General features: G+C 28.5%; 1 protein-coding gene across 1 annotated transcript; it reads left to right on the top strand.

The window, feature by feature from the left end:
* Positions 1-551: 551 nt before the first annotated feature.
* LOC119675212 lies at positions 552-21,141 on the top strand. Its single transcript, XM_038086400.1, has 7 exons — positions 552-806; positions 2,310-3,089; positions 8,685-8,995; positions 9,047-9,211; positions 9,305-9,622; positions 17,627-17,966; positions 21,135-21,141. Exons 2-7 carry the CDS (start codon positions 2,377-2,379, stop codon positions 21,139-21,141), a joined length of 1,854 nt encoding a protein of 617 aa, XP_037942328.1. The 5' UTR covers positions 552-806; positions 2,310-2,376.
* The last annotated feature ends 3,659 nt before the right edge of the window (positions 21,142-24,800 follow it).

Here is a 24,800-nt window from a genome sequence, read left to right as displayed (position 1 = left end):
TTTAAATTTGACAAGGACGCAGACTTTTTTGCTTTAAAAATTGTTTTTATTCTCGTTCGTCTCACTGGATTGTCAATAACTTAACAAATGCCAAAAATAACCGCTTCAGTTTATTTGTTAACAACTCCACATACTTTATTATGCATCCACGCTGTTACCTCATGTATAATTTTTTTTTGTAAAATAATTGTTAATTTATTGTGTTTAAAATTCATTATTGTTTTTTTGGTTAAAATAAATTAGGAAACAGATACAATTTAAGTAAAAATGATATAAGTCATAAACGCAGACTTTTTCTATTATGTGTACATAAATGGATTTAAGTTTCTTATTTACTAGTAATTTTGTATATAACGAACAGCATTTTAAAAAGATTTTGTATCAAAAATTTATAATTTGTATATTGTATATTGTATGTGTAGTTTTTCATAAAATGTTTTATATATAATTTCATTTTGTGTCACATCTATAGGTCTGATATCATATATAATGTTATTGCTCCAAAGCACCCTATGCAATTCAAACTAAATTTTCAACTTGTATGGCAACATGCTACAAATTATCGTTTTGTTCATGGAAGTGTTTGTGGTAGATATTGTGCAGTGCGGTATTTAATTAAAAGTCTTGATTTCGTACTCCTAAAAATGCAGCTTGTTATTAACATTACTGCAGAACATAAAGAAATTGTAAATAATGCAAAAAATCTAGGATATGTGATTATTTTATCGAAACTTAAATAAATGTACTTTTCTGTGTAGTAGTTGTGTATACCACCTAAAGATTATAATTCGACGAATATATTGGAAGTAAGAATATTTTAAATTAAATATAATATCAAGAATTGTAGAAATAATTAAAGAAAAATAATGTTTTTAACAAAAACCATGTATTAAACAAATTATCAATATACAGCATTCCAAAATATTGTTTTCCAATAATATTTCCAGTGGCTTGTGTATGTATCACACAAAATTTTCATTCGCCTGTGTAGTTCGTTTCGCCGTGGTAAATAGTGGCGTATAAAAAAAAATGGGATATAAAACTGTAATGCACCAGTGTTTCAGAAATAAATTTTAAATAATTAAAACTTTCTTTCTTTAAATCAAACTAATATGTATTAATCGCAGCTATTTAACAGCATATAAATGCTGTTTTTCACTATATGAAAAAATAAATTATTGGCTTCCAGTCGTCATTTCAAAGTGTTTGTTCAACGCATATAATAAATCCTAAGCTCAATTTTATGAGTACTCAATAGTGCTATACAATTTTAAATAATTCTTATTTCAATATGTACCGTTTTTGTACACATAAACTAACTAAATGCCTCTTATTATTTATTAATAAAACAATGAAAGTGAAATAAACTAACAAACTTTACATTTTTGTATACAAAACAGTACAATATGATTTATGAACCCATTGTCCCGTACGGTATGTGTACTATAAAAATATCATTGCGACTTCAAAACTAAGATTTGTTCTTTAATGGTCTTTGTTTAAAAAATGAACTACAAATAATCGGCTTATATAAAGTTAAAGTAGAATATCTGTTTATATAGAATGCTTAACAGATCGGATATTTTAAGTTCACTTTTGTCATATTAAAAATACATATAAAATTTGCATTTGAAAAATTTAAGTGATAAAAACTATTACCAAGAGTAAGTTTTGGTCTTTTACAATGTGGTTGTGTATAGTTCTATCTTAAATAAAAGTTAAATGCAGTAAAAACCATAAGCTAAAAATATTTTGTAAGAAAAGCCTAAACATTTAGCAGTTCAATTTCGTAGGTCAAGATTATTAATACTTATTCATTCGAGAATAATTAAAACATTGGTTCCATATAATTGGGGAAAAGACACAAAAGCTGAACATTATAAACGTAGAAAAAGTGTTATTGTTATTAAATATACTTTTGCTAAGACTTGAAAATTTTTTGTTATAAACTTTAACATTTGCTTAGCTATGGATTTTTTAAAAAAACTGTTTTTTTTGTATATATTTAAACATTAGTGAATAAGAGTGGGAAGAATTATATAGTCCCAACATGTCTAGTCTTTGATTATTTATATATATTTACGTTTAATAATTTAAGAAATTGTCCAATAAGTCCATTACAATTGTGAAAGATTTTGTTGACGTGTTGTATATCGATACTTATGATCGAATATACTTTGATGGTAATGTTGTATATGTAGTTCCTTATCATCGTAGAAAACTAGACATACGGGGATACTAACCATATATAAATCTGAAATAATATATTTTGTGTATATATTTTAACATAATCTAATAATTATTTGCAGGTTCCAAGAATTTTGGGTATTTCGATGTGTTATTAAATATATTTAAAAGTTGTCTTATATATAAAAAATGGATGATCAGCACAAGTTCGTAAAACCAACAGATATTCCAAACAAAATATCATCAGACTTTTACATAGAACATAAGCCTGTTTTAAAATCCAATACCCACTCGCATCGAAGTCCGGCATCAGAATTTTGTATGACACGTTGTAGTACTATTTATAACAGCAGTTCAGGTGATACGAAAGAATGCAGTTTAGAGTTAAATCGTAGTATTAAAATATCATCAGAATATGCATTGCCTTTATTGACATCTTCGCCATCAATGATATTAAATTGTAGTAAATTGAAGAAAGAGGAATGCAGACGCAAATACCAACTTTCAACAATTAAGAAAAAGAATAATAACAGTATCGAGCAAGTGAAGCATCGAAAATGTCATTATGATTCAAATAACTCTTTATATATGACACCATTTAAGTTAAGTCAACGAAAATATGTCAAAAATATAGTCAACAGTAGGAAGATATTTCATACAGTGGTATCTATATTCTCCCAATTGACATTATTAAAAATAAAAACAACAGATAGAAATATGCACAAAAACAATTCTTCATCTAACAAATTAGCAGCACGGAGGAGATTTCATTTACTTCCGAATTTGGGAACAACGTCTTTTTTCACTCTGTTAACATTAGTATGCTTGGAAACAGTTTTATTGTCGACTGTATCAACGTGTGCAAAAACATTTTATATGCACTGGAATACATCAAATAGCATGTAAGTATAAACATTTTATTTTAAATTTTAAATATTTTTCGAACAGCTCAATGCATGTGCAAATAAGTCCAATAAAAACAAATTTCAATAAAAAATAAAATAAGTATAAATTCTATTTAAAATGGAATAATATTTCACTAAATTTAATTACAATTTTTGAACAATTAACAATATAGTTGCGACTTTTACGCAAAAGTCTTTAACATGCTCTTCTTAAAGTCGTCTATTTTTTATGATTTTTTTATGATTTCATATGCAAAATACATAATACACATACATTGTAATGTGTAAGTTTGTATGTCTATATGCTACGTAGCATAACGCACTTTTATATAGAATAGTATCAAGTTAGCTACAGTTAAATGAAATAGTCTTATGTAGGGTGAAATGGTCTATGGTATATATGCATGCATGCGTGTGCTACAACCATTTTTCTTGGACTGTGAAAAGTTAAATATAAATGCGTAATTGAGGGTGGTTTTTATTATTTTAGAATATTGTTGCGAACATTACAGTTATCGTCATCACGTCATATCATATGTTATTCGTGGTTTACCGGCTGGTGTTGAGTTTGTTGATCTGATTTCTGTTCTTTCGGGGCAAATTGTTGGTCATGTAGTAACAAATACATTTCATACGTTTTCTATAATGCTGTCAACACAATTTTTCCACATCATTCATGTGGTTTGATTATAGGTGCAAATTATTTCACGATAATTTTAGCAGTAATAAGTCTGCAAAGGGTTGAATAATATAATATAAGAACGTTGACATATTCATACCTTCTTGCAGAATTTATTAAACATATTTAAACTAAAACAATACAAAATAAATTGAGCTACAAAACATAAGAAGTTTTTTTTTAAAGAAATACAAATATTTTAAAAAATACAAAACTCTTTTTTCTTTTGTAGTAATCATTCTTTGTAGTTTTAATATAAATTTTTAGCGACCATATATGACAAGTCAGTGATAAAAGGAGTTAAATTTATGTTTACCTTTAAATTAATTTTTCGACACAATCTTCAATTAATTTTGACTATACAATATACCTGCACCAATGGTTTTCTTATTCTTTTTATACAAACTGAAAATTAGGGTTCTATGATGAGATATTTAAAATATATATTGATGCAGAGCGTTATATTGGAAATAAATAAAAATCAGATAGACCCAACTCTTGTAAATACGGTCGATGTATTGGCACCTCTAAGGTACAATAATTCGACCTATTTTGCTGTTGCAATTATTGACGAATAAGGTCGTGCTTCACTTTACAAATATATTATTCAGTCTAGAGATGTGGTTATGGGTTTCTGGTACGTTAGAAACTTTAACCTGAAAAATTTACTGTCGAAAAAGAAAAAAATCCTTTTAATTACTTATATAGACGAACATAATTATTGGCACAACGAGCATATTGAACTTCAACACGGTTTTCACCGCGTTAATTCAGCGATTTTTAAATGACAAATATTTTTTTTAGATAAAATGTTTAATTTGCAATTAAATTCATTTTATTTCATTATATCATTTCTTACAATAATTTCCTACAATTAAAATATAAAAAAAAGTACTAAATAATGTAGAACAAAATTATTGGTATAAAATGTACCAAGTTTTAAAAAATAAAAAACAAATTTTAAAAAATATTTAACGTAACAATTAATATTTAGTGGCGAAGCCCTTTTGTTTAATAAAAGCTTCTAGCCGCCTTGGTATCGAAGAAACCAATTTTTTGTGTGTTTTCTGGCCCAAAATTTTACCTCTATTCAGGCATTGTCACCTTCAGTTCTGCTTTTGTTATAGCGCGGTTTTATAGACCGGTATTCAATTGTTCCCATAAAGTTTTTATGGGTTTGAGATCTGGCGATTGGGTTGTAGGTGACAATGTGTGTTTTATATGATGCGCGAGCCAAATTTGTACATCATAAGCCGTATGTTTTGGGTTATTGCTATGTCGGAAGATAAATGTGGCAGGTAAACTCAAGTTTTTGGCACATTTTTTTGGCTTTTCTCTTGAGAACGTCTGTATAATATTTTTTCTCCCATAATGTTGTCAATGAATTCCAGTTCGTCGACATCTGCAACGGTCACGTGACCCGGTATAACCACCATGTTTCACAGACATAGTAGAAAAAAAATTTTTTTTTTTGCAGTTCTGTAATTAGTTTTCTCAAAACCGTTTGGCCGCCATTGGATCGAAAGAAATAGAAGTTTCTTTCATCCGAAATGATTACATTTTTCCAAAAGTCAATTGGCTTGCTTAAGTATGGGCTAAATACTTCTATTGGTTGTCATTTAAAATTAACAGTTTTTGCCTATCAACACGTCAACTGTAATTAGTTTTATGTAGTGTCCTCCTGACCGTTATGAGATTAATATCCTTTCCAAACTCTCGTTTATCCTCTGCTGCGATAAGAATATTTTTAGGTTGATCTTCACCTTTCTTATTATGTTGCTGGTTTTCTATCAATTATTTCCCCAATATTGGCATAAGATTTGTCATGATTGTGCAAATATAGAATTATTTTCCGCTGAGATTCGGCGGTTTCTTTATGCTTACTGTTCATTTTGTTCAAAATGGATTAAGTTTATATTATTGAAGCACTATGATGTTCACTTTTGCAGTATTAAGTTTTAAGTGATAATTGGATTTTTCGTTGTTTTCTTTTAATAGTCCAAATTATATTCGTATTTCTTATTAAATGGCACTCTAAACTAATTAAATGTTATTGGGTATCCTTATGTACGTGAAGACCCCAACTATTCTGCTTAAAATGAAACCTCAAATTGTAACATAAAGTTTTTAAAATTAAACAGGAAAAGTGATATAGCATTTACAAATAATATAAACACCATAAACCGGGATCGGGAAGATCCGTGACACAATTTACGACTGATGGAAGATATTAACATCGTTTTAATACTTAGCAAGCTGTAAAAATCACATAGTAGCGGATAATTTTTTGTGCAATCTATTTCTTCCAAAATTTCGGTCGCTCTGTTATATAAGAAGCAACAATAGTATATTCTTCTCCAAGTTCCATAGTATAGATCCTGATTGAAATTTGTTTTTTTTTTATATTTTCGTCATGAGGCTTAACATCATTTTTTTTTTCATTTTAACTAAACTATATTTTCATTGCAGTAAAATATTTCTGATAGCTTTGACATACTTATTTGTCGAGTGGTGGCTATAATACATTGACTGTTCCACTCCAAACGATAATGTTTGAACTTGAATTTTAAAAGATTTTAACTTGTAAAGTGAGAAAAAAAAAACATTAACATCTCAGACAAAAACCAATGCAAAGCGGTAAATGTACCGCACTCGTTTAATTGATCCAAAATAACATGAATATATAAGTTCTGAAAACTTTTACTTGACAATCACAAAATGATATAGGTTTTGTTTTTATTATATATCTCGATTTTTTCTACAGAAAATTTTTAAATGTTTTTATTTAAACAAAAAGCAGTATTTTTGCGATTATGAATTTTATTTCAATGTGTAAACTTATTCATTTAGAGTATAAATATTTTACCATATACAAACTATTAGAGGTGTTGGTGAGTTATCAACTTATGTATAAAACCTCGCATTACCTTGATTAAACCATTTACATTTTCTTTAAATTAATTCTAGTTTTTTTTTTCTTAACTGAATAATTTAATTTGTTTCCGTAATGCCAAAATCATCACCAATTTTCTAGAAATCCCATATTATTAATAAAAATTTTTTTGGAATTCTTCGAGCCGGCTTATCTTTTTGAAGCCATGATTTCTTGCGTTCAATATTGGTGTATTGTCCGTAGTGACGATGCGACTTTTTGTGCTAACTACGACAGGATGAACAAAATGTCGCTTAGTTGGCTACAAAAAAAAAATCGCATTATATTTTAATTTCAATACTTTGATCTTTATGATTTGAATATTATAAAAACCGAGAGATCCACTTTCTTAAACAGTTGCATATTTTTATCGCCTTTTCATCATTATAGGAGAGCTTTCATAATTTGAACTTCAATGAAAATACCAGGAACCCATTATACTGATAAGTGATTACCAGAGTGTCGTTTACATTAAATGTCGAAGATTTAAGCGACCTCCTAAACCACTTCAAGACGGTTACAAACGATAGTGCTGCAATGTTTTTTGTTTTCATCAACTTCAACTAGCTTTTAAGATTGCATTTTTATCAAAATCCATTAATGAAATTTTTGAAAGAAGTTGGAATTGCCATTCTGCCAGTACTTCTTCCATTCAAAGTAGTTTTTGCTTTTTGATAGTAATAAAGCTAAATATGCAGAAAATACTGTTTTCTATTTTCGATATTTGATGAAATATCGAACAAAAACTATTGGGCAAGTTCTTACCTTTAAGGCCTTTAACTTACAAATTAAAAAGTAATATCAATTTGTTATATCGGCTGTCAAATGCAATACAATTTAAGTGTAGAATTGGATGTAAAAAAATGAAATTACTTTTTGAACAAGCCAGTAGTAAAATTTTTTCCAGTCACCACATTAATTGGATTAAAATATATATCGCTGTGTAGAATGCAAGCCAATTGGGTCTATTGCTTCTTCATTACAACTAAAATTGATAAAAAAATTAAGCGAATGTTTTTACTTTAAAATTTTTTATTTATTCTTTAAATCTATTTCATCGTCTTCAAAGTACCCGCTTTCAGATGCAATATTCTTGTGCCAACTGATTTTCTAATTGTAGAACCCAAGTCGATATTCAAGACAGCTTTGGAATTTTTTTGTATTCAATCATGTCGAAATGGTGTACCAGGTGCGGCCTTTTGAGCTTAGGGGATAGGCAGATGTTACACACTGTTAAATAATCCGAAGACGATAGTTGAACGATATGTGTTCGATGACTGAAATGACAGAATGATCTTTATGCATTTCATCGTATCTTGAGAGCCAGAAATCAGTATTTGACAAATTTTAACGCGATAGTCTGAGTTTATCCAAATGCAAAGTTAACCGTATCAGTCTCGACGATTTTTGAGCATCAAATCTTTTGTTTCATTAAAGTGTTGTCCATCAGTTATTGCTGATATGCATCTACTGTAATTTTTGATTTCCATGCATTTTCTGCATTTTTATAGTGTTTATATTTAAAAATTTTACATTGTTTTTGGCTACAGTGGTATATAATAAATAAATATTCTTTTTCTACTTGTTTATTATTATTTCCATTTTAAAGCATATTAATTTATTATGTTCTTAACAATAACTCGTCGAGCTTTTTTATTTTGATTAGCTCAGGATCTTCAGCCTTAAAACTCCTTACATGTTATTGGGACTTCTTTTAGATTCTAGAGCAGACTCCAGTCCAATTGGACCTGAATCGAAATTTCTCAGAACTAACGAGTTACTTGCCGTCCATTCTCGGACGATTGAGCTTAATTAGCGATAACAGATGTTATTTATCAAAAACTATTGTATATATTTTATATATACAATATATTTTATTATATATTGTATATGTAGTATATTTTTTATCCTTTCTAGCCAAGTTTCATATATTTTATTTTATACTATAAGATATATTAATTTTACCATTTTTTTATTTTAGTTTTCGTATTGATAATACGGATCATATTATAGACGTTAATAAAGGAAATTTAGCTTTTGAATTCGACCAAGTACACATAATTTGTCCAGTATATGAACCCGGCACATATGAGAATGAAACAGAAAAGTACATTATATATAATGTTTCAAAAGTTGAATATGAAACATGTCGAATAACAAATGCTGATCCAAGGGTTATAGCAATATGTGATAAGCCACAAAAATTAATGTTTTTTACTATAACGTTTCGCCCATTTACTCCACAACCTGGAGGTTTGGAGTTCCTTCCTGGAAATGATTACTATTTTATTTGTAAGTTAAATCTGTGTGTAGTCTGATTTTTACTAAATGATTTATTTTTAGCAACTTCATCAAAAGACGATCTTTATCGAAGAATAGGTGGGAGATGCTCTACAAACAACATGAAAGTCGTTTTTAAAGTTTGCTGTGCATCAGAAGAAAACAATAAAACAAGCACTTCCTTTAATCATAATCCCGGCTTAGGTGGATTTAATCACAGTGATCATGGTAATACTCTTGCTGGAAAAATTGATGTTGATTTAAATAGTCCAACGCATATTAATCAACCTAACGTAAATAATATAAATAATGTGCATGCAGGTGTTGGAAATATTGGGAATATACCATTTAAGACTATAAGTGGTCCGACTGCTACTGCCATAAATACAAATATAGATCATTTTAATCGTATACCTATGCAACCCAACGGTGTTAATGTTATTAGTAATAATAATGGTGTAGGAAGTTTGGGCAACAGCGGTATTTTGCTGTCTCCAAATCATGGAACAATAAATATGATACCTTCAAGTGGTAATGGAGTGATTCCATATCAAGGCCAAATCGGACAGACAGGTATAAGAATTAATAATATACCACCAAACCACCATCCCTCTATTAAAAACAGCAATAATAACAACGGTAAGTTTATTAAAATTAATTCTTACTCAACACAAAAATAAAAATGTGTTAGATTTATGTTATTAATTTAGTCTGAACATTTAACATTATGTTAAACTTAACTAATATATCCTAATGTTGTAGAGTTTAAGTTGCGCAAGAATTTATTATTCAAATAGTGGGTGATTCTCAGAGTAAATCTTTTTGGTTTACTGATTGTCGTCGGATGCATGGTTATGACGTTAAATTTCTTTCAGTGATTTTTCATAATATATTTTTATTTTGTTGTACAGCTGTAGCTTCGTTTGTTGGGTTTATATTTTTAAATTTTTAATTGTAAAAAACTAACAAAACTTCAAAGTCAGAAATAGCCATAGTATACCATAGCTTTATACAATATTTGATTAACAGTATTCGGACAAGTTTAGTACAGTAATAGTTTTTTACCAATTTGAACAAAATTTGATAATAATGTGACGTATTATTTAGGAATATTTTTATTTGTGGCAATAATATATTTGCTGTATTTGGAATTTTAAATAATAATTTTTTCCATGGCTTTCCAAAAAGTTTCAGCTTGACCTCCTAATATATAGTGGCTGCACTATAGGCGGCTTCCCTTCGATCCTAATACGTAAAGATTTTTCAATAAGTTTATTGAACTTAGTAAATTTTAAACATTGGTGCAATGTTGTTTTCTGAAAATTGAAAGCATCTTATTTCTTTTTGAAAATTCGTTGCATGTTTAGTAACGGATATTTCTGCAGATAATAACTCCGATAACGTTTTGCAAACTGACGATTTTATTATAATACACTATGGTTCAAGAAGACAAGATTTATTCTTATTGATTTAAAAACAAAGCGCTCGCTTGTAAACAATAATACTAGCTGACTTATAGTTATCTATCTTAAAAATGATCACTTTGAAGTCGATAGTTACTGAATTGTTTTCAATGCGTAGTATTGCACTTTTTAAGTACTGCACATTATTTTAAATATATGGGTTAAGGTATAGCCACTAGAAATGGTTACTCAAATAAACCAATATATTCGTAATATAATCCAATCGAAGGTATTAAATATGTTACTAATTGCAATCGAGAACTGCCAAGAGTCATAAATTCTATTCTTAAACTGCATTCATAAAAAGAAAGTATAAGTGCTTATAAGTACTTTTCTTGTGCTACTACTCGCTTTCACCACGCAGTTGTTTTTAAATATTTGCATTAATGTGTACCGGTGCAAATGATTATTTGAGTGCAGAGTACAGAAGTACAGAATGAATCAGTGGTCAGTTTTAACATTTTCAACCAAGTTTTGTACCACTTTTCCGTAAGCCCTGTTGTTGATTGATGTTTTTTATTCTCATTGTATTTTGGTATTATCCTTTTAGTGTGCGTTGTTTCGCTAGCATTTTGTTTCTATATTTAAACAAAAATACTATTATAGATTATTGTATGGTCATATATATTTTTTATTGAAGTAATGCATTTCAGTTAATTGAAAGGTTGAATTTTTGCACTCTAAAATTTTAACCACACATACAGAAAGACTGATGCTGTGACACAAATAAATTACACAAAACACGTTTGATAATTGTTTATGTACTTTAATTACTTGGAATAAAAAAATAATAAAATAAATAATATTAATAAATATTGAGTTAAAGTATGATATTCATAAAATAACATTTGAAATCAAACCAGTTTCTGACAGTTCGTTGATGATCTTCGCTACAAAAAGAAAATAAGAGAACATACTCAAAATCAAAATAAGTCAGACCCCCGAAAATAAATAAATAATGGTATTCACCCCCAAATAGATGAAAAACGGCAACGCAAGTCGAAAAATAACAGCTGAGCAAGAACGTGTATGCACGCTATTAAACAAATTTAGGGCTGTTTAATATGAACGCTCGTCAAAGTAGCATAAATCTTAAAAGTGGTTCTTTATGCTCTCTCGAATTTATCAGACATCGGAAGGTCTGAAATAATTATCTACGGGGTTAGGTATTTGAAGTGTTATCAATTACATACAGGTATATCTCTCAAACTGACATTGCCAACTATGTGAAATTCATATAACAAGAAGACGAATAAAACATCAACATCACTTGAAATGGTATGGAAAGTGAAGGCTCGACTTAAACGAATTCCACGATGTAACAATAATCAAATGGTCAAAGAACTGAAAATATCCCAGCGAAGCATCCGACACGTACAAGTTCCAAAAGCTCCAAGATCTTACACCAAAGCAACAAAAAATAAATTAGAAAAAGCAAAGGAGTTGTTACGTTGGCCCGAACGTGGCGTATCTCCAAAAATTGTGTTTTCTGATGAGAAAAATTTCTTCATTAAGCAGTTCATAACTCTCAAAATGATAATGTTTACTTAACTAAATGCGCTGCCGAAAATTTGAAACTACGAATGTCCACCTAAAGTAATTTTCCAACTCAAGTAATCGTATGGGCAGCTGTAATCGCCGATGACCGCTCTCCAATCGTTTTTGTCGAATCTGTTGTCAAAGTCAATGCGACTTATAATCGGGAAAATGTTTTGGAAGTTGCTTTAGAGCCAACAAGACTTGGTCTCAGAAAGTTCGTGTGAACCAAGAATGGTTAAAAAATCATGTTCCACACTCATTTCGCCACACAATTGCTTTCAAACTCGCCAGATCCAAATTCGATGGATCATTCCATTTGGGCCATTTTGGAAAACAAGATGAGGATTAAAAAATAATCCAGTATGAATATGCTAAAGGAAGCCTTTGTTCAGGAATAAACCAAAATACCGGAAGATCACATTCTTGAACTTCAATCGCCTAACCCTGTATAATTTACAAAGATTCTTAAAATCGAAAATTCTAAGCCTAGTACCAACAACCAAGATCAAGAGCAATCAGACACGCTAAGTCAATCATAGCTAAACAATCTTAAAAAAAACGATACTATCCAGCATTAGGAACTGGGTAGTCTGTGGCATCCATATTAACCAGATTCCCCTCACCATACCAAAATTGTTGACAAATTAGGTAACGAAATACTATCACGTTAGCGGAAGCGCATGGCTGTGGTTCAAGAATTTCGTCAACGCTGTGCAGATCTTAATAGGGTACATTGATTAGAGCTACACAACATCTAGTATGAATATTTCGCATATCGAACACATCAAAAGAAGAGATCTTTATAGTCTAAGAAAACTTTTAACAGTGATTGAAGATTTTAAACTGTTTTGATTAATATAAGACAACCAAGAAACGTTAAACGGAAGAGAGGAACCACAAGTTATAACTAAATGAAACAAGAATTCATGATGCTAATAAAACATGTCATAGACATAGTTAACAACGACACCTGGCAAGAGCCTCCACAAACTGCTAAATTTTTTATTGTTTGTTAGAAATGTGTCAATATTCGTATTGTGGACTGTTGACAATATAATTCAGGACACATATACAAAAAAGTTTACAGCCATAGAGGATATTCGTGACAGAGATTCGACTCAATGGACAAATACTAGAAGTTATACAGGAGCATCAAGAAATTTTATCAGTGAAACTCTACCCAATTCTTTTGGCGCATAAATGCAGTAAGATTTTACTGCAACGAATACGTATGGCAGATGGAAGTGCTAGAAGTATCAAGAGAATCTTAATCAAAATCCAGTTAGACAAACAATTAATATAAGATGATCTATTCATACTACCGGAAAGCATCGAGTCTATACCACAAAGCCTAGATTTCTTTAGAGACACAAGCAAAACTATTTGTATGGGTGGCATTAATGATATTTCATTTATTTAGAAGCAAATGTACGCTCATATATGTTTCCAGAGAAGACAAGTATGGCTTGCAACGAATATCATACAACCGGCATCACACCAAGTTAATCTGTTCTGGTGGATTCAACAAATAAAATTTTAGATCATACCACAGTGGATAATAGTTAACAAATTCTCCTAATAAATAAAACATATACTTTAATTTATTTTTATTAAAATTGACTTATAAGCAAAAGCCAATTTCAAGGTTGCAACTTCATATTTTGTTTTTTTTTTCCACATGGCTATATGCGCACCAAATAATAAATCGCTTGCACCATATATGCGACTAATTTAAGTTTTAATAAGTTATGCAAAATTCATACGTTTGCTATTGCATCATTAAGCATTTGGTAATAAAATGCATTCTATTTGATAAGTCGCTATATATTAAAGCTTTTAAATGAACTTTTTTAAATGTTTTTGTTTTTCGAAAAGGATTATGTAAAATTGTAAATTAGTTTTTATTTTTATGTAGTCCTAACACGTCGTTCAATAATGTGTGTGACTGATACATAGATGGCGGCACTAATACTAAATAAATATTTTTTTTCGAAAGTGGCAACCTTTTTAGGCTTACTGTCAAAATCATATGTTAATCCGACCATTTGTTTACAAGTTACAGTGCTTTAAGTGACGCTACTTTTGAGTTTTCAAAAAAAAAAATGAATTCAAAGCAATTCCGTGTGCTGATTTATCATTGTTTTTTAATGAAAAAAAATACTGTTCAATGCCAGGAATGGCTTGAAAAACATTATTCGGACTCTGCTCCATCAAAAAGAAGCATTTGTTATTGGTATGCCGAATTCAAACGTGGTCGTACAGACACCGATGACATTCCATCTACTGGACTACTCGGCCAAATGACGCTGTTATTCCGGAAAACGTTGAAAAAACACTGAAAATCATTATGTCCGACCGTAAAGTGAAAGTGAGGGAGATTGCTGACATTCTACAGATATCAGCAGGCAGTGTACACACCATAATACACGAACATTTGGGTATGAAAAAGGTGTTTTCCAAATGGGTGCCGCGTTTGCTCACACCGGAGCAAAAACAACAACGAATCGATGATTCAAAGAGCTGTTTGGACATGTTTACGCGCAATAAGTCGGAGTTTTTGCGTCGGTACATCACGATGGATGAAACATGGATCCACCATTTCACTCCAGAGTCAAATCGGCAGTCTGCTGAGTGGCATGCAGCCGGTGAAAGCCGCCCAAAGCGACCAAAGACGCAGCAGTTGGCTGGCAAGGTTATGGCGTCTGTATTTTGGGATGCGCATGGAATAATATTCATCGACTATCTCCAGAAGGGGAAGACCATCAACAGCGACTATTATATAGCGTTATTGGAGCGTTTGAAAGACGAAATCGCAAAGAAACGGCCTCATATGGCGAAGAAAACAGTTTTGTTCCACCAAGACAATGCACCGTGTCACAAGTCGATGAAAACGATGGCAAAATTGAACGAATTGAGCTACGAATTGCTGCCGCACCCACCGTATTCTCCAGATCTGGCCCCCAGCGACTACTGGCTCTTCGCAGACCTCAAAAAGATGCTCCTTGGTAAGAGATTTGGCTCAAATGATGAAGTAATCGCTGAAACTAACGTCTATTTTGAAGGCAAAGAAAAATCGTTTTACAAAGGCGGTATCGAAAGATTGCAAAAGCGTTGGAATGATTGTATCTCCCTAAAAGGGGACTATGTTGATGAATAAAAACGAATTTTGGCAAAAAAATGTGTTTTAATTAGTTAGTCACACATTATTGAACGACATGTTACATATAAATATCGCCATGTTTCGAAGTTTGTTTGACTTCATCCTCAGGGCGGAGTATTATTACAACTGCTTTTGAAAACATGCCCTACATGTTTGGAATATTTATATTGGAATTTGTTTACAGATTCAGTTTTATATAATAAATAATAAATTAAATACTATATAATATATAAACAATATTCAATAAAAAATACAAAAAGATTGTAGTAATAGCAGGGGTAACTGTTGCTGGCATTGTCACCATTCATAGTTCTGTCTATGTTTTTTTAGTATACTGAAAAACGAGTCTATTCATGACAAAACCATGAATACGAAAGACGATAGTGATAACATCGACAACAGCTACCTACTACAACTAAAACCTTGATTGTATTTTTTTTTGTATATTGTTTATATATTGTATAGTATTTAATTTTCACATACGCTTTTTCAAAAAACAAAAACATTATAGTTAGTAATTTTTTAATTTTAATTTACTTCGAACGTTGGCCTCCCCTGCTCAATCAATACATATGTAATTAGAAACACTTTAATTTGAGCTCAATTCAGATGTCAACCAAGATTCTTGATACCAATAAGATTCAATTACCCTTTATCTTTCTTCTAAATAATTTATTTTTCTAAACAAAATTCTGTCCCGAAGATTAGTTTAATGAGATCTTTTATATATATATATATGTTTTTTTCCTTTAATCATGTTAAAAACTGCATATTTAGAAAAAAAAGAAATGTGTTATGGTAGTGAAGTCAATAATCATTTACAATTTATTCAATTAAATAGTCAAATCATTAAAAATTCAATTAAATATGATAAACATTTTTTTTATAAATTCGTCGGTAGTTTTGTTATTTATAAATAATTAAATCCAAGAAATAATTTAAACGATCTTACTGATATGTATTTTGGCAGTATTCGAAAGAGCTGCAGTGATCATCCAATTCGTTCTTGCTCTATACTATGATTACATTACGAACTTTAGTGAACGAACTTTGCTAAAGTTGATTCAGCGTTTACATTATCGTTTCGGGTTTTCATTTTGACAGTTGCTATTTTTGTTATCGCTTGTTTACATTTGTTTTGATACTTGATACACTTTGATACTTGTGAATATTGTGTTTGTTTACTATATATTTTGATAAAATTTATGTATCAAAATATAATTACATTGCTCTGCAGTGAATCTGCACAACAAAATAAAGTTCTCAATAATGATTAAATTACATACGAATAAAGCGCCGCAAAATATTGCAATCAATAGCGGCAAATAAATATAGAACATTTTACAATTTCTTAGTCTAAGAAAAATTGCATATAATGAACAGAATGAAACAAACCTAGCAAATAACAACAATTTTATTAAAAACTTGTAAAAAAGTTTAAAATATCAAAAATGAATTTGTAAACTATTAATGACTTTCATTAAAAATCAATTTCATTCAGAACTATTCATCAAATTTTTTTATTTTGGTAATCCAAATTCGAGATTAAACACTGTAGTAATAAAAGAAAATTATTTTAATAACAAAAGTTTCTATAAATATAATTGTTGTTATATTTCCTTTTTTATATGCAACTTTCTTTATATAGGTATAGAAAGTTTCTTTCTACTGATCACCGCTTGCATTCAACTTATTGTAAACAACTTAAATGTAAACAAACAAGAGTGTAAACAAAACGAAATGTCATTTCGCCCTTTTTATACTAAAAATGTATCGATAACGCATTAAATTCAGCACTGTATTCAGGAAAAGGTATTAAATGAAGCTAACTTTCGGTCAAAGTTCGAGTTTTGTTGTGCCTATTTTTATATGGCAAAATCGACTTTGATTGCTGGTTTTGCGCTTAAAGTCGATTCCAGCCAGCAAAGTTCGTAATGTAAACATAGTATAAATCATAAGTTTTGAATAATTTTTTTATTTAAATTTGTTTTGTAATGTTTGAGTTTAAATAAATTGTAAATAGTATGACTTTTTTTTTGTCTCAATCTATTCGATACAAAACATTAAAAATTTATCTTATACGTACAACAGACATAAAAACTAGAAGATGATGTAGGCGTTTTATTTAGCAAGTATCAAAAGTGGAAATTTACAGCAAATCTATTTGCTTTGTAACTTATTTTAGTGTTTATAGTAGTTTTTTTCAGGGTTGAAAAATAATTCATAAATTGATAAAGAAGTAGATAGTATTGTACTTACATCTGACACGACTTTCATTTAAATTTTTCACGGATTTAAAAAAACTATTGTCAAGAGAAAACGAAAGATACTTAAAATGTTTGTTTTTTTTTAAATTATTTATATATATTTACTATAACCAAATATTACTATATATTAGAATAGTTATAATAATTGTAAGTAATTGTTTTATATCGATGTATTATTTAAAGCAATATTATTTCATGTATTTTATTTATTTAGATGAACACTACGATAAACATCCCAACGAAGTTGTAAAGAACGAGGAACTCACATACAGCAGCAGTGGTTCAACTATACATCGTCAAATATTAATCTTAACATATTTTAATGATTTTATTAAAATGAAAAATGTTTTTATAAAAAAACTTGCTGCATTAAATATTGAAAGAAAACATTTGATTTATAAACATTTTTCTAACAATGTATTTATACCATACCAGCAGTGTTTTTTTAACGCATTACTTTCACACATTGATAATATTATTTCACATTTTCACCTTATGCTATTAAGTATTCTGTTTGCTTTTATATCACAATATCTTTATAAGTTTAATATTAGGTCAATAATATTAAATAATAACAAAAAAAAACCTTTATCAAAATCAACAATGAATATAAATACAAGTGCTAGAAAATCAAAAATTTCGTCCTATTTTAAATTAAAAATTTTTAGTAAATTTTGCAATACTGTTAGAGGCAATGAAATCACAACATTTCGGTGAAGACTATAATATTTAAAAGGCGTTAATTATTATAATTAGGTACTTTATGTATTAAGTACTGTACATAAAAAATAATATAATTTGATAACATACTGAAATGTCATATAATTAGATGTAACACCATAACTATGACTTAATATTTTAATGTAAAAGTTTTTTTCTGTATTTGGGTCAATATGATAACAATTGTGTTATATTTAAATGTATTTTTTAAGAATTTTATATGCAGAAAATTATTTAATTGTATGTAACAATATAGATTATTGAAAAACTATTATTTTACATAAAAACTTAAGCTCCCAACTTAAAAAACAGTGAAGTAAAAGTGTATGTTCCAAATATTGATAAATATGGAAACAAGTAATATTTTGTAAATGAATCTAATTAATCTATGTGAATATGTGAGTTTATTACTCAAAACAAAAATACGCAATAACACTAATTATATAGTTATTGAAATTTGGACGCCATGTTCATTATATGAAACCGTTTAAAGAAAAGAAAAAAAACAAATATTTTTGATTGCATAATAGCGTATAAATGTACTTCAGACATTTTTAAATGAATATGTGCAGTTTCAATAGATTTATTATTGGTACCGGTACTGGTACTGGTACTGGTAATTGATATAAATGATTGCAAGACGAATTTGTGTTAACAGTAAAATTCATTTCCATAATTTTACAAAAGTTCAAAAATCTACTAATGCAGAAAATATTTGTTTTACTTTATATTTAGGAAAAATCACTTAAGTAACATTTGTAGTGTAATAAACTATGAAATTAACTAATTTATTTAAGATTTTAAGTTTTCGAAATATATTAAGTAAGTGATAGCTCTTAATGTATTCCTTATGCCTTTTTAGTGATAATTATTCAATTGTAAAAAGCTTATTTTTTTTTTTTTTGTTAAAAGCCTATTTGAAATTAATTGAATTATTAAGATTTCGTTCGAAAAGAAATTTATTAGAAATCAACGAAAAAATGCCAAGAATTGAATTGTAAAATTTGAAATAATAAGGGTATGTCCATTATTCGAACGGAATAAACGTTAAAGGTGATTTTGTGGTCCAAGAAACGAAAAGATATGACTTCGAGGTGTCTATTTTCAATATTAACTGAAACACATAGAAAAAGTCTGTACGAAAATTACCTCAGTATGTCAGAAATCATTTATCCGAATAAATTACGTTACAGTTTTTTCATGATTTTAAAAGTTATGATTGTTCAATGTTAATTTTTTATTCATCCTTATCTCAAAATTATTATAGTATTGTTTTTGTTCGATTTTTGTATAAATTCGTTTTTAATGTTAACTACATATTATTTATTTTCGATAAATCTAACTACTTAGATAAGTGTTCTACTTGATACTAAATATTGGTAAATATTGGAAATGGACTCTTCTTAGTAAGGTTTTTTTTTGTTTATTTCTTAGTCAAACAATTATCTCTAACATTTATGCAGTTTTAATACGGAATAAACTGAGTTAAAGTAAACAATTTTTTTGTAATAATTTAAATGTTATTTATTAAGAAATTAAGTTTTAGCTTTCTATAATTACAAAAAAAAAATTAAGCTTGTTTTATGTTTTGACTCAGCAAAAGTTTTGCTAAACTAAAGCTTTTAACTTGCAAAAAAGTTTGGCAACTCATGAAATTCCGAAGTTTTTGCAGTTGAACAGTACACAATAAAAAGGTTGCCACTGCAAAATATAAATTTATAACTATTATGAGATATCAAATACAAAAATTGTTACTGACTTAGAAAAAGAAGTTAAACCAATAAGTAATATTTTTCTCTCCATAAAGAATATATAAAATTGAACAAATGCCGCTTGCTTAATCTGTGCACATGTACCGAATCTGAAATACAAATGAAATAGGTGCTATTTATATACGTCTATAGCATCCGAAATCTGTTGCAAATTTCGTATCTACTTGGTCATTTGTGCACCATAATCAATTTTTTAAGTTAAAATCAAGTTATCAATATGTTGTAGATTTAGATATCATAGAATTCATTTTCAATCAGTAAATATCTAATGTTTTATATACTTAAGAATAAAAATACAATACTTTATTAATCTAAATCTTCTAGCAAATGCCTTGCTTTAACGCAGGTGCGGGTAAAACATTTAATACTGAATACATATATCAATGAGATTATTTTAATATCAGGCACATATTTCATGGCAATACAATAATTGTCAAAGTATTTTTGTGGCATTATTAATTTATATTAATATTAATATTTTGAGAGCACTGCATGAGGTTTTCGCGAAATCTTCAACATAATTTGTTTGTGCACCGTTAAGATATATTCAAATCTATATCTGGATTAGGGATGTTTATCATCATCCCTAATCCTAATCCAGCAAAAAAATCTAATATTTCATATTGTAGATGCAAAGTGACAGTAATGAATGTCATATTTCAAGGTATGAAACATCTTTTTATGCATGCATCATTACGCATTTGAAGAGTGGCAAAACATTATGACTAATTACATTTTTTTTTACATATAATGAATCTCGAATATAATTTCCATTATCAAATATAGTAAGGCTTTCAGGAATATTTGTTGTAGAAGTAATTTCTAAATAATTTATTAATAATAATTATAAATTAATTAATAAAAAGATTTTAAATATTTTTAAACTGCCATAATAATGACACTTAATTTAATAATTTTTTTTGAAAGTGTTGCACAAAATTTAATTACAAGCGTTTGTCATTTTATGACTACCGAATACCGAAGTTTTTGCTTTGATGTAAAATATTTTGTTGTTCGAAACGGAAGTTCGAATCTTTTCAGAGTGTTTATTGTGTTCCGATTTCAATATAGGCTTTAAAACATAATGCAGCCAATCTTGGGAAATTATAGGTTTCAATTTAGTGATATGCTAAGCAAGATCACAAAATGAAAAATTTTATTTTATTTGACTAATCATTTGTATTCATGGATTAAAAACAATTATTTAATTAATTTTTTGTATAATTTTAGAACTTAAAAAATAAGTATTGGTCCTTGTTTCTGTATTTAAGATAACCAGTTTTAAAAATGTGTGTTAATATTTTACAATATATAAAACAACTCGTAATAATTTTTTATGGCTCACGTGCGATTATGCCTTGTCAGTTAAAATTTGCAATGATTTTGTTAACTAAAGTCAGAAATGAAGAAAAGTATTCTGACAATGGTAAAGTCTGACATCTCGAATATATTTTACAAATAGCTTATAAATTGTTTTTATTCTCTTGTGTCATATGACATAATTTCATCTGACTTGTAATATCTTTTATTAAACCTGATAAATGCATTCTAACTATTTCTTCTACAAATTTTAAACTAGTGAAACAAGTAAACAGAACAAATATTTTTAACAATTATAAACTATAGAAATACTTAATATATTATATATAATAAATTTGAATTCATGACTTCATTTTTTGATGAAAACAATAAATTATGTTATTTTTAATAACTAATTTTTTTTTAAATAAATAAGTTATATTATTTAAATATTTAATACATTATGTAAGCAATACATTTAGTTATTAATTGTTCAATTTGGAATAAATCTCATATAATGCTAACATTAAAGGCAGTTTTGCAGGGTATTATAGAAACTGTAGAAAGTTCAAGTCGAATGATTTTTTTAATTGTTATCACAGTATCTGACCATAGCATCTAAAACAGATTTTTACATGTCAGATAATTTAATAACAACTTACCTGAATGTATCAATTATTTTAAAAATGAGAAGTTGTTACATTATATAATAATTAACTAATTAAGTTAGCCATTGAAAATGACTCAAATATTTTGTTTTTAATCGTATTATTAAAGGCTTCGTATGAAACAAAATAAAAAACGGTCGGTTATTTATTTTATATAATTTTTTCTATATAAATATCGACGATGTTTCGAAGTTTTATTGTTTTTTTTCGCAAATCGAAGCATAAATTCAAATGATAATGAAAACATATAGGTATAGGCCTTTTTATACAGAAACAGTAGAACAGTTTTAAATAATAAATAATAAAATTATTTAAAATGTCATTTGTAAAAACATTACTGTACCGATGTAAATAGCCCGCTGTATATTTTCATAATCAGATGTTAATGTGTTCCGGCTTAAGGCAGAAGTCAGTTAAACTTCGAAACATCGACGACATATATATTTATAAAAACGAGAAAATAGAAAAAAAACAATTAACTCTTTTTTAATTAAGTTCATTACAAGCTTTTAACAATATAAATAATGCTGTTAAATAAGTATTAGGACAAAATTGTTTTTTTATTTATACAAATATAACAAATTGATGACATTAATGATAAATAGTGAACATATATACCCACATATAAGTGTTAAGAAGCAAAGTTTAAATGAGGGCATCAGTATAAAGTAGTCTAAATAAATTGCCTTATGTCGTTATCGATTGACAAATCTAGTGTAATGCCGTTTTTGATTGGTAAATCTGGGGTAACTTTTTGAATCCAAATTCACTTTCAGTGCAATTTTTATTTTTGATTTGTAAACCTCGAATTAAATTTATAACACTGGACATTTTGCCAGAGTAGCAGAATTCCTCGAAGAGTAGAAGCTTCCTCTGGAATTAACTGCTGCTTCATATGACTTGACAAATAAAGTTGTGATTTAATTCGTTATATGTATTTTTGAAAAATATCGACTAATTTTACTACCAAAATGTTTGATTACTCCAAAAATTTTAGATTGATTGTGGCAACAAAATTTGAAACATCAATAGGAAATCTAAATTAAATCCAGATTTGCCAGATTTGACAAAAACCCCTTAACTTTTCACCCTAGATTTACTTTTAGTACAGTTTTGCTACAAAAATTGAGCAAGAAATGTCAGACCGAGAGCAAATCTAGATTTGCTAATCGAAAACGGCATAAGTGTCAAGATCTTTAAGTGTGGTTTTTTATTTGTTATTAAAATATAATGCTGTCATTTATTGTACTTAAAGCACAGGCAATACGCGAAGAAAAATAAAATCTCTGCGACATAGAGAAAAAAAAAATAAAATAAATACCAGTGATGATATCCCCCATAAAACATTTTCAATATTAATAAGCACATTCAAAAGATCAAATTTGAATTTTTACTTTCAATCCTTCTTACTTTATGACAAGAAGTTGATTTTTGATTCGTGAAACACGATTTAAAATTTTAATGTAAATAATAATTATATTAAAGAATTAAAAAAAATTTGGTGAGATATCTATTTCTATAAATTTTACTCATTTATTGCTCCAACTCTGTGCTCTGATCCTTATGTTTATCTCATTAAGAAATGCTTTTTGAGTTCGAAAGCGATGATTATATTGTAATTTTATTTCCTAATTTTATACATTGATCATGTACAGTGGCGTAACTACATTTTTTAGGCCTGTAAGCAAATTTTAACTAAGGGGCCCCTACCAACATACTAAGGGGCCCCTCTTTTTATACTCTTTACACGAAAAAATGTAAAAACGGTATATAAGGTTTGTCAAGATTTTCGTAACGCATTAAAGGAAACTTCGGAAATACCATTAAGTATATATCAGTATACTTTTACAGTTCAAACTACTCTCTCAGCTTTTGAACTCTTCGAATGAAACTTTATACACATACTTTTCGGGAGCGCACCCTGTTCACCATTTGATTTGATTGAAATTGGACGTCTATTTCTTGTAGCTGTGATATAAACTTAACAATCGGATATGAGGTTTCTCCTTTTTTAATAAGGGTATTCAAATGGAATATGTTGTATACAGTACTGATATTTGCAAAAGACAACGTACAAAATTATTTTCAAATGGGTTTAAATTTAGATATAGCTTCCATATAAACTCTCGATCAAGACACATATTTTTCTTAGAAAAACTTTTTTATTTCATAAATAGGTTTAATATTTTATTTGAAGTACATACATATTATGTACTTTAAATTTAAAATTTACGTATCTTTTATAAAATGCAATATGAAATTATTCCAACAAAAAACGTTTCGTCCCACTTTTGAGAATTTATTAAAAAGAAATACAATGAATACAAAAATTTATAGTGGGGCCCCCTAAATTCGGGGGCCCGAAAGCGTTGCTTCCAGTTGCTTCCCTGTAGTTACGCCACTGATCATGTATAATTATATTCATTAACTTTAAATTAAATAAATATTTTAACAACTTTGAAATGATTTTCTCAAAATAATTTTATATAATAAAATAGTGTAAAAATACGAACAGTTTTGTTGTGTACTCACAACTTTTTGGCCGTCAAAAACTCAACAAATTAAATTTCCGATCTCTGTTTTAAATTATCAGAGAACAACTTCTGCCTGCTGGCAAAATAGTAATTTTTGTATTTACTATATTTGCTACTGGTTCAAAATGTTATATAGTGAATTATAATTATGACTAGAAATTCGACTCATTTATGAATATAATAAATGGCAAATAGCTTAAAGTGGTTAGTTGTCAGGGGCAACTTTCAAATGTTACATTATCATCACTTCTCGTTAATTATATACAGAGTGTAGTTAGAGTAGTCTTAAGTAATATTTAACTTGGTTTATAATAAACGAATTCCTTATTACTTCATGGGTTTCATTTCTCCTAATAAAAAGAATATGTATCTCTATTATAAAAAAAAGGAATATG

This window comes from Teleopsis dalmanni, chromosome 2 (genome assembly GCF_002237135.1).
Source record: "Teleopsis dalmanni isolate 2A chromosome 2, ASM223713v2, whole genome shotgun sequence".
Classification (NCBI taxonomy): Eukaryota; Metazoa; Arthropoda; class Insecta; order Diptera; family Diopsidae; genus Teleopsis; species Teleopsis dalmanni.
This window is presented reverse-complemented; position numbering and strand designations above follow the sequence as displayed.